The sequence below is a fragment of the Hylaeus volcanicus genome, chromosome 7, assembly GCF_026283585.1.
Source record: "Hylaeus volcanicus isolate JK05 chromosome 7, UHH_iyHylVolc1.0_haploid, whole genome shotgun sequence".
Taxonomy (NCBI): Eukaryota; Metazoa; Arthropoda; class Insecta; order Hymenoptera; family Colletidae; genus Hylaeus; species Hylaeus volcanicus.
Genome location: NC_071982.1, coordinates 406,379 through 421,346, shown reverse-complemented (window position 1 = coordinate 421,346; position 14,968 = coordinate 406,379). Strand labels below are relative to the sequence as shown.

Genomic DNA, 14,968 nt, shown 5'->3' with positions numbered 1-14,968 from the left:
GCGCCACATTCAAAACAGCTTGGAAATTACTTTCTTTCAATAATCTAATAAAATGTTATAATTCGTAGTTGCACCCCTTGTTAAATTGGCGAGTGCGTCACTGACGATCATCGATGCGAAAAATGTATATGTACAGCACTGGTAAGACGTCACAAAGACAGTATGGCCGGACAGCATCGGCTGTCTGCATTGTAACTTTAGGTGAACGCTTTCCGGGGGTTCTAAGGGATATTTTTAAAGAAATATGTCGGATTATTTGAGGTCTGCTTTGGGATACTTGAATGGAGCGACAAATACAAACGAATACGTTGGACAAATACTGGAAATCAACAATGTGAAATTACGCGTGACCAGGCTACTCGCCGAGGGTGAGTTTCTGTCAACTCCTCGTTCGATTCCTATACCATTTCGTTCAAATAAAATCACTCCTGGCCAATGATTATTCCTGGTAGCCTTATACAAGCATTCGTTCTTTGTTTTATTATCTTGAAACAACTCGAAACACACGCATACTCTGCCAGCACACTCAACTATCAACCTTTTGACATGTGTCAAATCGTGCTTTGACATTTAACGGTGCATTACAAGTGCGTACTGAATATTCCGTGGTATGGTACGTTTTTGTTCTAATCAATTTTCAGACACGATCGAACAAGATCAATTATTGGTGTATACAGTCAATCCCATAAGTATTTGTACTTTCTATGTCCATTGAAGAAATTTGTCTAAATTAAATGATAGGTTCGAGGTTTCCGAATGAATGTGTTATTATATACATGTATAAAGTTTATCCAGAATTTCAAAAATTACGAATATTTATGGAACTGATTGTATTCAAATGTCTCACACATAATGATTAGGTATTAATAAAGAAAAGTTTCATATCACAACTCATGTTATACGCATGTAATTTATACTGAATATCGGAATGGTGAAAAATTATGCAACCTCGTGTTTTATTTAAAAACACACACAGTCGGTTATATTCGTATTACTGTTTTATCTGTTATTAGAGAAAAATAAGTAGTTGTCTTTAAGACATTCGTTACTGTCAACATTTAGATAATACACTACAAACATTGTGTCAACAGGTGGTTGGGCTTTGGTATTCTTGGTAGAGGATGTTAATACAGGAAAAGAATATGCGCTTAAGGTGAGCCACGATGTATTTGTATTATTGTAGATGTAGCGAATTAAGAATTTGTTGTGACGTGTATCCATATTTTCAGAGGCTCATTGCAGTCGATGAAGATGCAAACAAAAGTATTATACAAGAGATAGAGACTTTAAAAAGGTTATCGGGTCATCCAAATATAATTCAGTACCTATACGCTCAACGTTTGGAGCGAGAAGATCGTAACGGATATGAATATTTATTGGTGACGGAATATTGTTCAGGTGGCACGGTAGCGGATATACTGAGAAACTTATCATCGAATTCTTTGAGTCTTGCCCAAATTTGTAAGATAGCGTATCAAGCAACAAAGGCTGTACATCATATGCACAGTCAACAGCCTGAACCACTCATACACCGTGATATAAAGCTAGAAAATTTCTTAATTGGAAATGATGGTCTGATTAAACTTTGCGACTTTGGAAGTGTTACCGTTCAACAGATTTTACCAAATCAATCATGGAATGCTCAAAAACGTGCTACTTTAGAAGATCAAATGGCAAAATATACAACACCTATGTATCGTGCACCTGAAATGATGGATACATGGAATAACGAGCCTATCGGTCCACCGGTTGATTGTTGGGCACTGGGTTGTATCTTATATTCCCTAATAACGCTAAGGCATCCATTTCCCGAAGGTATGCATTGGAACGTGTACGAAAGATAAAGATCAATATTTTCTGAGCCTTATATTGTTTTACAGGTAATAAACTTGCAATCGTTAATGGCAAGTATCCAGCAATTCCTGCCAATCCTCGTTTAGCCTGTGTCCACGAAATAGTAAAGGGATGTTTAGAAGTGTCTCCTGTTCGAAGACTTGCAACATCGATGATTCTGGAACGTCTTGCAGCGATAGCTGAATCTAATAACTTTGATCCCAGAGAACCCCCGAAAGTAGAAATCGTAGTTAAAACCCCGCCACCTCCTAGACCCGCCCCACCACCTGCTACACCTACTCCACCACCGCGACCCTCTCCTCCGGTAAATATGCCACCTCCGAGACCTGCACCAGCTCAAACGGCTGTGGCAAAAATTCCTGTAGCTCAACCGACAGGCCTATTTAGTTCATTAAAGGGTGGTGCTGGTAGCATTCTACGTAACTTAAAGGATACCTCAAGTAAAGTGATGCACTCTGTGCAACAAAGCATGGCTAGAACTGAATTAGACGCAAGTTACTTAACGTCTCGTATACTAATAATGCCCTATCCAGCGGATGGAATAGAGTCCGCCTATCGAGCCAATCACGTGGAGGATGTTAGAGCGTTTCTTCAAGCACGGCATCCAGTTCCTGCTCGCATTCAATTATACAACTTGTCACGTGGACGACCCAACGTATCTAGACTTCCCGGTAGACATATAGATTGTTCATTCGCCTATGCTTCGTCGGACTCGAATGCTCCTTTACTCTCTGCATTATATCAAATTTGTCAAGATATCTATCGATATTTGAACGCCGACTTCAATCACGTTGTAGTGTTATATTGTACTGTGAGTATATTTCATTTCAACAATGTTTAAATACGTCTCATGTTGAGTAGCATTTATTAACGTAACATAACATATACGTGTAATTTCATAATTTGTAATTGTTAAAATACATTAGTATCTAAAGATAGTAAATGCTTGCTGGCTACTCAACGTGAGACATTTTATTTCGCAATATTTGAACGCGTACAAACGAAGAATTATCTTTAATTATATAATTTCAGGACGGATATCGTGCAAGCGCTACAATTGCGTGTACATTACTTATTTATGCTAAAGCATTAAGAACCCCCGAAGAAGCGATAGCGTTATTCACAACAAGACGTTGTCAGCCGCCTCAATTACAACCTTCAGAATTTCGCTGTATTCATTACATGAGTTTATTGAGTAGCGGTGTCCTTCCCCATACGAAACCGTTGACTCTTCGAACTTTAATTATACAACCGGTACCGTTGTTCACAAGAGCAAAGGACGGTTGTCGACCGTACATTGATGTCTATAGTAACGGTGCGTTAGTTTACTCTACTAAGCGACCAGAGTACGAGGAGATGAGATTATTCGGTATGATGGAGGGAAAAGTTCCTTTAGCATTGGCTAACGCAACGGTTCGCGGAGACGTTACAATCGTGATATTTCATGCTCGGCAACAACTTGGCCGCGTGATCGGAATTAAGATCGCATCGTTTCATTTTCATACGGGCTACATACCTCTGACTGAAACTGCTTTAACGTTCGAGAGAAAAGATTTAGACGATGCACCTGAAGTTGGCGGCAAGTTCCGCGTCATTTTAAATATTAGTGTAGCCGAAGAGAATCCAAAATTAGCTAGAGTTCCGGCGCCATGGGAAGCAGAATTATCCTCGGCAAAACCAGAACCCGATGCGTTATTTGGATCAACTTTAGAAATGGAGGAGACATTAGAAAACTTTAGAACCGCTCGATCGGAAGAGGTAAGATAGAGGCCTCGGTAGAACCGAATCCAGTTAATATCGTTTCTTTAATATTTTAATTACATTATAATTAGGTTCAGAAAGAAATACCCACTGCACCCGTAGCCGAAGCACCAAGCAACGTTAACGTACAACAAGAAGTACCTCAGGAAGTAGAGAACGTAGAAGAAGAAACAAACGAGGAAATTAAATTCCAAGAAGCCGATCTATTGAACCTAGGGATGCCAGACACCAGTACCTTAAATACTCCACGTTCAGCGAATGCAGGATTAGATATTTTTTCTAACTCTAGTCAAAATGAAAGTGATCTCTTAGGAGGTTTTGGTGTTTTTACTCAGCAAGAAGCGAAAAACACGGTACCCACGATTAGCGATCCTGTTCAGAATGATTTACTATTCGAGCATGGTCAGTCTACTAAAAACGATAATGCTAACAATAATCTAAACGTGAACGATTTACTCTTCGATCAAAGTCAATCTACCGTTAAACCTGAAGTTAACGATTTGTTGTTCGATCCATTGGTTGGAAATTCTGCGAAGAATCTTTTGGGAAATATGCAAAATGCTACACCTAATCCTGCAAAGTCTCCGAATATCGAGGAAAACTTTCCACGGAATTCGAGCGTTCCAAACTTTGCAGCACAAAACAAAGATCCATTCGCGAATCTTGCCAGTTCCCTAGGCTCTGGTCTGACGTCGAGTTGGAACGGTACACCGAGAAATTCAAATACTCCACAGTCTGCTAGTCCTGCGCCGGCTAGTACACCGATTCATTCGAGTCCTAATACGCACAAATCCAATGTAACTAACGAGACCAATACCCCAGAGAGCGGTACATCTGGCAATAAATCGACTAAATCAAGTGGAGATGCCTTTGAAGATTTACTCGGGAGTCAAGGATATAATTTTTTTAGTTCGAGAAAAACAGAGAAGGATAGTCCAAAGACAATAAATCAAATGCGGAAAGTAGAAGCTGCCAAAACCATGGATCCGGATCGACTAAAAATAGCTGAATGGACGGAAGGTAAAAAGGGGAATTTACGCGCTCTTCTCTGCTCGATGCATACTGTTTTATGGCCAGAAGCTGACAGGTGGCAACGTTGCGAGATGCATCAATTAGTTACAGCTGCGGATGTTAAGAAAGCGTATAGGAAAGCTTGCTTGGCTGTGCATCCAGACAAGGTATCTCATGCGTTGCATTCAAATTCAAACATAAGGAATACATACATATCAACTTAAACGATAACTATACATGTTTCTTTTTCCTTATGTTTACAGCAAGCAGGAACAGCTAACGAAAATATAGCGAAACTGATTTTTATGGAACTGAATAATGCTTGGAGCGCGTTCGAAAATGATGCATCGCAACAAAATTTATTTAGTTAATTTTAATGTCTGTTACTTGTTACAGAGAATAAAATCTATGTCCATAATTAAGGTAGTTCCTAGTGGAAAGACCCGAGAATATTATATTTAATTGTAAGACAACTCCGTGTTACATTCCAGCTATGTTATCTTAGCTGTAGCGACAAAGTAACGGATTCATAGCAAAGGCAAAAGTTGAAGTTGAAGTTGCATTTGAATTGCTACTGTGTATGTACATGCATCTTTATCATATAAAGCCTTGTAAGATCACTTACTGTATTAAGTGTACTGCGGCATAACATATATGTATATAAGGCATATGTAAATTAAGGAAGATTCCAAATATATAAAGATATTTTCCGGCCAAATAGTTTATACACATCTTTTGCATCCTGTACCCTATTATTAACACATCAAAATTCAGGAATACTATCCAGACTTGTTTTCTGTAACACTTGATCTTCAGAATTAATTTTTTAATTCCTTAGTGAAAATCCCTGTCATCCATACATGGGAGACCTGGCGATCTATCGCATATTAAACTGTTTCAAATTTGCAATATCGAGTATTTATCACTATTTTAACTATAATCCGTCATCTTGAAAAATTAAAGATTTAATAATAATGAGATTTTAAAGTTCAGTTTAAATTACAGCAACTATATGTATAAAAACTATATAAAAATTCATAATTACTACAATGTAATTAAGTATAAAAAATACAACGATTTAAAATTGAGAAATAAAAATGATTATTTGATGATTACGGTAAAATAAATTACAAGTACTGCATACATAGATGTACCTATGGACGAATAGTGTAGGTGTGAAATTTAAAGGGAGGGGCTGCTCGAAAATGGCTGTTATGCACTGGGTAGGACGTCCAGAAGAGGGCAAGTGACGGTTCATCCCTGTCTTCCACACTGACCAATTGACATTATGTTACGACAATTGATACGGTTACCTAATCGATAGCTATTATGTGGTGGCTAAGAAGCAATCTTCGGGCTCTTCTTCATCCACCCCCGGATCTACGACATATGATTCACTTCGGTAAAAGGTAAACTATCTTTAATAATTCCAAGTTTATCGGAAATGAAAATAAATCGGCCGAATGAATTCTAATTTTACGTGTAACATGTGTTTGTGAGTAAAAATTTAATAAACAAAAAGTAAATGATCGAAAACGAAAATCGCATTACCAAAAGTATGAGATAAAAAAACTCTCCAGGAAGACCACTCTGCAACCTTTCACAATGGTACTCTTTTCGCGAGAGTACTGGAAATATAAAATATTTTTATTTGGAACTGTCAACAAAACGATATTGACTCGTAACGTGCTCGCGACTAATAATAACTAATACACCCCACTATGTATCACAGCTTTTAGTATCAGTATACATTACTCATGTATTGTCATAATTATAGATTAGAACCTTGCATGGATAACACAAACGAAGAATGCTAAGCAAACAAAGAAGAGGAGAAGTACAAAAAACTTGAAGATGTTTGGCTTCTCTTGGAAAGTTGTATTTCTGTTTTTACTGGGAGTTACGTTATGCTCGGTAGCTTCTTGTACTGCAAATACTACCAAGTCTGCGAGGGCTCTCAAAGGACGACCTCGAACATCTTATGCTCCATGGCGTATCGTGCTAGGTTTGACTCAATCGCAAAGCTCGTTCAAGACAGATATTCAAAAAGCATGGGAGAAAGCAAGGCTGGAGTCGTCTCATGCAGACATGAACGTATCCTACATAGAGGCTCCACCAAAGACGGATTCAATGTCGTATCCTCTATCGTTGCTGAACAAATTCTGTAACGAAATTAAAGGTGGAAAAACAGTGTTGAGCCTCATTATCGGGGGAGGATCGGCAGCCAGATTTCTTGTGACAGCTGCAGCTGCTTTAAATCTTCCAGCGTTATGGTTACCATTCACACACGAAGATTTTCTTCGACAGGTCCGTATGGGTTTACTTTTTCGCTAGAATAATTCGCATAAGACTAATCAAAGATCACAATTTGCAGGGAAACCTTGGACAATTTGAAAGTCGTATAGGCTCGAGTACAAAAGAAGTGGGAGCAGCTGCAGCTGCTTTAATGCATAGAGCAAACTGGCATGCATTTACTCTTCTCATCGATACCACTTTACTTCCAGTCACTCATCTTTTACAATCTAATCAGCCAACCTTAATACCCAGAACGATTATATACCTTCCAACAAATGACAAGACCTTAAGAATGAGAATCAGACGAGTAGCAGAAGAAGGAGGAAGCGGAGGAGTCATAGTAATGGCTTGCGACTTAAACAATGCACGAAGGATACTTGCAGCTGCCGGTAAATTTGAAATGCTCGCTGGAAGATTTTTATGGCTCTGGCTAGACCTCAAGGCAGAATTAAGACCTAACGAACCAAATATAATCAGTTCGCATATTATACACAACTCGAGAGCATCGGTTGCAACAAATGAAAATCCTGTACCAATAGAAACCATAAAGCAAAGCGCAAACCTTGTACCCGAAAGCCAATTAACGTTACATGCTTTACCAAGTTTAGCTAATGATATACATCGATTGCAAGAATACAGATGGCAGAACGAAAAAATCATAAGTAAACAAGAAGAAAAAGGTTTTAATTTTGACGACGACGATGAGGTCGGAGTAACAGACAAAGAATTAAATTCAAAAGATTTTATGCCAATCGGTATGCTTGCATTAAGACCTTCTGGCATAAAATTAATGGGTAGCGATACGATACTATCCAGAATGATAAGAGAAACTTCTCAGGCTTTGGACGAAACATTTTTAGAAGTAAAATCCAGGTTGGATCGGTTAAGAGAATTACAACTCGAAGAGAACTTTGTACCAGAATGTTTTCCAGAAAGAAGAACCAAATTTTTAATGAGCGAAATAAGGAGTAACGTTTCTAAGACCTTGACACAGAAATTGAGAAATTCTGTAAGTCAAATTTCCAAGGACAAAGCTAAATTTCAATTATTGAACTTGCAAGCGACAAAGTTCCCTGGAAATAAGACTCAATTGAGGTTTGTCAAACGTTACTATTGTTTAATAGTGCACAAAATACATTTGTGTTTGTATAACTTAATTATAACTTAATTCCTTTCATAGATGGACCAAAGTAGGCACTGTTAAAGGTGGGAAGGAAGTTCACCTGGATACCATCATTTGGCCAGGAGGTGGAATTGTACCCGCATATCTAGAACAGGGTGGTGAAAAGATTGGCATGCCCATGTACCGTGTCGTGACTGCGCTTGCATCACCGTTCACTACGGTAACGAACTTACAAGAGGGTCTTTGTCTCAGAGGGATATTTTGTCGTCAAGGGAATACCGTGATGTGTTGTTACGGTCTAAGTATGGACTTGATGTCCTTGGTATCCCGCGAATTAGGATTTCGTTACGACTTATACCTGGTGAAGGACGGTTTGTTCGGCAAGAGAAATGGTAGAACTGGTCCATGGAATGGCATTATGGGAGAATTGGTTTCCGGTCGAGCGCAACTTGCGTTTGCACCTCTGAGCGTGTCCGCCCATAGAGCCGCTGTAGTAGACTTTACGACACCTTACTTCTTCAGCGGAGTAAGCTTTCTCACGGCGCCAAAGCTGAAATCCGAGATATCACTGTTTGCGTTTCTCTTTCCATTCAGTACGGAACTGTGGATCGCCGTTTTCACATTCCTAAACTTTACTGCCATAGCAGTGGCTTTGTACGAATGGTTCAGCCCCTTTGGTCTGAATCCTTGGGGCAGACAACGAAGCAAGAACTTTTCAATTGCCTCTGCTTTGTGGGTAATGTGGGGTCTTCTATGCGGGCATCTGGTTGCCTTCAAAGCCCCTAAATCCTGGCCTAACAAGTTTTTAATCAACATTTGGGGAGGTTTCTCTGTTATTTTCGTGGCTTCTTACACAGCCAATATAGCTGCCCTGATCGCGGGCCTTTTCTTTCATTCGGCAGTAAGCAATTATGACGATAAAAGTGTGAGTATTTATAATCGATTCTCAAGTATGTTAAACGAAATGTGGCTGCTTTAACAATAAATGTCGTTACAGTTACTGTTGCAAAAAGTCGGAGCGCCGAGAGCATCAGCAGCCGACTACTACGTACAAAAGGCAAGCCCACAACTCTGGTCACATATGGCTCGATATTCGTTGGCGAATGTCGCCGAAGGCGTAGAAAGGCTAAGAAATGGTAGTTTAGATATTCTTATAGCAGACACTCCTATTTTGGACTACTATCGAGCGATTGACGATGGCTGCCGTTTACAAAAGATTGGAGATACTATAAATGAAGACATGTACGCTGTTGCGCTTACAAAAGGTCATCCCTTGAAAGAAAGTATATCCAAAGTAATTGCTAATTACACGAGTACCGGGTTACTCGACATCTTACAAGAGAAATGGTAAATCACACACACATTCTGTTCTATTTCTTGGATCCTTCGCATTTAACTTACGTTTAAGAAATCTTCTCACTTTCAAAATGACAAGGTACGTTGAACTTTGTAGGTACGGTGGTTTACCATGTATTCGAGGAAGAGAGGATATGGACACGGGTCTCCAACACGAGCAAGGAGGACAACCCAGACCTTTAGGCGTGGCATCTGTAGCTGGTGTATTTTGTTTACTTGGCATGGGTGTTGTGCTTGGCACTATTATACTAGCAGGCGAACACTTGTTTTACAAATACACCTTGCCCAGATTGAGACACAGGCCGGAAGACTCTATATGGCGTAGTCGGAACGTTATGTTCTTCTCCCAAAAGCTGTACAGATTCATCAATTGCGTGGAACTGGTGTCACCGCATCACGCTGCGAGGGAATTAGTTCACACGGTACGACAAGGCCAAATTGCTTCTCTGTTCCAAAAAAGCGTGAAACGAGTAAGTGATTTTTCCTTTCTGAACCCTGTAACTGCCTCTTCATATATCTACAAGGTAACCATGTTCTAGAAGGAACACGAACAGCGTCAAAGACGCAGAAGTAAAGCTCAATTCTTCGAGATGATTCAAGAAATTCGAAGGTAATTAAAAACTGCCAGTAATTTCCTTGTATAATCTGAATCGAGCAACGTACAGTGAGGAGTATAATTGAATCAATAAGTACATGTTGTGCAACAAGCAACGATAAACGACAAATAAATTTTCATGAAACATTTTATTGGTTCAGTTATACTCCTCGCTGCAACTAACAACTCGGCTCTTTCCCACAGAGTTCAGCAAGAGGAAAAAATCGAGACAGTGGCAGAGGAGCAAGAAAAAGTATCGACGTTTAAGTCAGACGAGAAGACGGTGAAAGGACGAGAAAGAAGTAGAAGTAAAAGCCCCCTGATGCCTCGAAGCCCGAAGAGGTCCGAGAAAAGCAGAAGCTCGACCAATTTGTCAGGCTCCAGGCTCGGATTATCTCCCATCAATTTAGAAACCCCTATGAAACCAAGAGAATTCACTCTGAGTAGTACGAATCTCAGGGCAAGAAGTCCATTGGAAACCGTTGGACGACGACTGAGTCACGGTGACGGTGGCTCACCACCTCCGCGTCTTGGTTCACACTTTGGCGGTAGCGCGACGTTGCGACCTTTAGCCCCGACCAGGAGCGACTCAACCGGAACTGGCACGCCTGCGATAAAGTGCGCTGGTGAGACCAGCGGAGGTGGTGTGCCAACACCGAGATACTCTCGGAGTCCAGCGAAACGAGGACAATCTTTCCCAGTATTCGCCACTTTAAGACCACCGCATTCGTCTAACTATCAAATGTCCAAGAGTCCCTTACTCTCGCCTAATAACGAGCTAACGTCGGCTATTGGACGAAAGTTATCTCGCGAGTGGGGCTCCGGGACCGTCGACATCAGCAGATCCTCCGAAGCCGTTGCCGTTGGCGTTGGCGTTGGCGTTGGCGTTGGCGTTGGCGGTGATTCCACATGCACTTTGAACCAAGAAATGACCTTGTCCCTGGAGCGACCATCGCACGAGAAAATAAAAGACGACGCGCTGCCGATAAAGAAGCCTATACGACGCGCGAGAAGTCACGAAAACAGAGACAATGGTAAACTGATGGCCGATTTACCATCGCCGAGATTCACCGCCCAACCGGTGGTGGGGGGCCGATCGGTAAGCGAACGAACGAAAAAACAATTAGAATCTGAATTGAAAGCTATTTTAAGTGCCAGGGCCCATCATCGCGACCTGCATCCCCCTTGATAGATCGACACGCCCGCGCCGCTTTAAAGAGTTCTTGAAAGCAGAGCTTCGAGGATCGTTGCCTCTGAGGGGCTTTGATTGATTTAAGCAATATCAGATTTATAGGTCAATTTGTAGAGGAATCCGACAATTTAACAAAAGGCAAAAACACAAAAAAAAAACACATGTTTAAAACATAGGCAATCTTCAGAGGGTCGTGTAATAACGAGAGATTTACGAAGAGCGAACAATCTCTTTCGTCTATTCGTGTTGTTGCGTACATTGATAATATAATAGGATATGTTGATTAAAGAAAAAAAAGTGCTAGAAACTTTCGTAGAAATGTCTTAACGAGTAGTGACACTTGAACGAACTACTAAAATATTTTCTTGTTGGCATTTTAACTCTACATTAACCGTCAGCCTGGACGAGTCTCTCTTGATTGTAATTATGTTTGTATGTTACGCACTGCCATATTTCTTCATTCAATTTCAATTATGCATTTATCGATATTTGTTTAAACTTTGATAAAAATTCCTTTATTCACATAAAGGAACTTGGACGATTCCATCGTTAGGATAAAGATAAACATTAATAAACCGCTGATTTGCAGAATTTTTGTCGGATTGGATCGCATACTGCCACTTTGATAATGCTCGTGATCATAGAGGGAGAGACTCGCCCAAAGGACTCTCGGCGTAGAATGACCACTTACTACGAAAACACACATAATCTCATAAATCTATCGCGCCCATTTCGAAGAGAAAATGTTACAGGCGAATGAAATTTTAACCGACCGAATCATTTTTTTACCGATTGTAGGTAACTCGCAATCAGCAAACATACAAAGTTCATGATTCATTCTTTCATGACTTCATTACGTGATTATCAACAAAATCTTAGATGACATGGTAATCGTGCGTTTGCTGTATCTACATGAAAAAAAAAAGCGTATCCTTCGTCGGTTCGTTAGACTGATAGATAGACAGATAGATGAAATTTATTCAGGAATTGCACGCGAGACATGGTCGGAATTGAAAACTACCGTTGTCGATTGATGTTTGTATCCCTTTTTCGTTTCTCCTCCGACGACGAAATCCTTTCAATCGGATGAAAGTGATTCCAATCACTCGTTTAATCCTGCTATCCAACTTAGATCGTAGCGTGAATGTGTGGGACTAAATTAATTTAAAATAATTCATGAGCGAGGCCTTAGGAATAGTCGATCCGCCCAATTCTTTACTTGAATAGCGTTTATCGTATTCTGAACAATTCGCTATATTACAATTACATAGAGATAGTTATTTAGTTTCATAGTTTCTTGTTAGACCGCTGTATTCGGACTTATAATTAAATTGCTGAAAGTGTTAACGAGTAAAACTCTCGTGAATGTATGTCGTGTGAATTTCAGTGAACGCAGGAGCTTCACGTTCCAACTTCCGCAAGCAAATAAGTCTTTCGTTTAGCAATTATGTGCACTTATGTGTTACAATTTTACTGCATGATAACATATGACTGCTACAGATGAAAGTGTCCTGAATAATTGCATTATCTTGTTCGTTTTCATTAGGGTCATTTACATAATCAGGGCATATATGTATATGTATATACACATATACATATGTATGCGCCTATTGTTAGTATCATACAGATTTTTTAGAGTAACTCTTTCATCGAACTCATCGATTGCGCGTTACAAATGACAATGTTTTGTCAATGTATTTTTGTGTGTTTTTGAGTTACAGGAATTATTAAGTTAGATTCAAATATATTGCAATTTATTCAGGAAGTAATCAAAATACAAATATAGGGGGCCAGTTTAGAGTCACCCAAGCCTAAATAAATCAAAGATAGACTCATTAAATTAAATTAATTATAGCTGTAATTCTTGATAAGTGGGTTCTACCAGTAATTTAGTTCAGTAGTGATCATACGTTCTCTTTACGATTTGTTCCAGAGTGTATAAAACAAATCTGTCTCCCGAAAGTCCTTGTACATACATGTCTTCTACTAGATACCTGAAGAGACATTATTGCACTGAATTAAAGGTCGAGCCCCCTACTTCATTGTGCGCCAACAAGAACCTATACAGTTGGAACTTTGTATGGAAAGATTAGAGCAAAAATTTACATTTGCTTGTAATTGCATTTGTGCTAATGAATTAAAAAATCAAATTAATTAAAGAAGAAGATCAAATAATTATATGGCGATGTTGCTTTTAATGTTTAAAAGTGTAAATCGGCCTATTTAATTTAAGAAAGAGATGTATTTTATTTTTGACATAGTTTTTTAATTGAATCACATATGAAATGATAAATTTTTAATTGCTCTGCTCTTTCCACTAACTAAATCGATATTGTAAAGTGGTAATTTTGAAAGAAGCAGATACTATTCGAAATGCATTATCTGTATGCAAAGCAGTTGATAAAATCCATAATATAGAAGCAATAGATCTAAAATTACATCATTCAGAAAATTAAATAAAGGCAAGAGATTGCCACGAGAGAAGACTAGAAGCTGTTACCGCTTGATAGATTTAAAGTAAATTTTTGCAAATTCAGTTCTTAGAAATAACTAGTACTTAAATATTATTATTAACATCATATTAGCTATAATATATTAATTCAATCTCTAATGGCAATAAGAATATTATACACTACAAAGCACTGCCATAATTTCAACTACTATTACATTGATTTCAAAATCCTGCCAACTAATGTTACTACCACATTAAATCTCGTTTAACGAAAAAAAACATTCTTTGAAAACACTCATATATAGACTATGAGTAAGCGAAAGCTCCTTGTAAGAAATTATCTTATTTGAGAGAAAATTATCTTGTTTAGGTTTACGATAAACTGTATTAACACTAGGTTTATGGAGGATTAGAAGGATTAAAATAGATTTGAAAGAAAAACGGCAATTTGAAACAGAAAAAACTACACTATTCAATTGATATGTCATACAAAATTCTTAATATTTGCAAAATGTAACTTTCAACATGGTAGTTGACTTGTAAATTTCTTAACTGCATAGAATGCAATGCTCAAAGCTAGTCGATTAAAATCTATGAAAATTATAATAACATTGGAATATCATACTGTACATACTGATTTTCATCAAGTACATTTGATTTATTATCGCACTATTAATTTGGGAGATGATAATAACCAATGTCCATTAATACTCAAATTACATTAAAGTTGCAAAATCTGTCTTATTACAACTTCAATGAAATAGCAACTGTTTTAGATCATAAAGTAGAAAAGACATGTACTTATAGCCATAACAATCATGAATATTCTGTTATCACGGTGACTTGTTGGCGTACGGTATTAGGTTAGGTTCCTCGTAACCTACCTCGTCTCTCTTGTTACGCCTACTATTACACTGTTATTGTTGAAAACTCCATATTAATAAGAAATAAATATATTGTCTCAAAATAACCATCGCTTTTAATTCTTTAAAATTAATCAATTAATAATTTAATTTTAATATTATGTTTATGTAGTTGAATTAATCAAAAAAATAGGACATATAACACTAGGATACGTTCCACTGTTATTTTTACCCATTTGAAATTTCACAATGTTTTCTAGAAACCATTCATATTTTTTGCTAACAAGCATATATTAAAATTAACTTTTGTTCAAGTCTCCTAATTAATAGACGCCTTTCTGGTAACGATCTCAGACAACAATTTAAAAGTAAATCCAATCCAATAGTAGCATTCTATTGTAGATTGAATTCACAGAAGAAACAATTGATGATTTCGTAGTTAGCAGTGATGACTTTTAAAAATTAA

The 14,968-nt window shown here is 38.3% G+C and overlaps 1 protein-coding gene across 1 annotated transcript; it reads left to right on the top strand.

Moving 5' to 3' along the window:
• The first annotated feature begins 127 nt into the window (after nucleotides 1-127).
• Nucleotides 128-14,903, top strand: LOC128879889 (uncharacterized). Its single transcript, XM_054129442.1, has 16 exons — nucleotides 128-368; nucleotides 1,092-1,153; nucleotides 1,230-1,815; nucleotides 1,881-2,665; nucleotides 2,887-3,612; nucleotides 3,687-4,793; nucleotides 4,890-4,992; nucleotides 5,951-6,035; nucleotides 6,207-6,234; nucleotides 6,409-6,933; nucleotides 7,001-8,016; nucleotides 8,102-8,969; nucleotides 9,042-9,391; nucleotides 9,498-9,870; nucleotides 9,940-10,010; nucleotides 10,200-14,903. Exons 1-16 carry the CDS (start codon nucleotides 245-247, stop codon nucleotides 11,182-11,184), a joined length of 7,794 nt encoding a protein of 2,597 aa, XP_053985417.1. The 5' UTR covers nucleotides 128-244; the 3' UTR covers nucleotides 11,185-14,903.
• The last annotated feature ends 65 nt before the right edge of the window (nucleotides 14,904-14,968 follow it).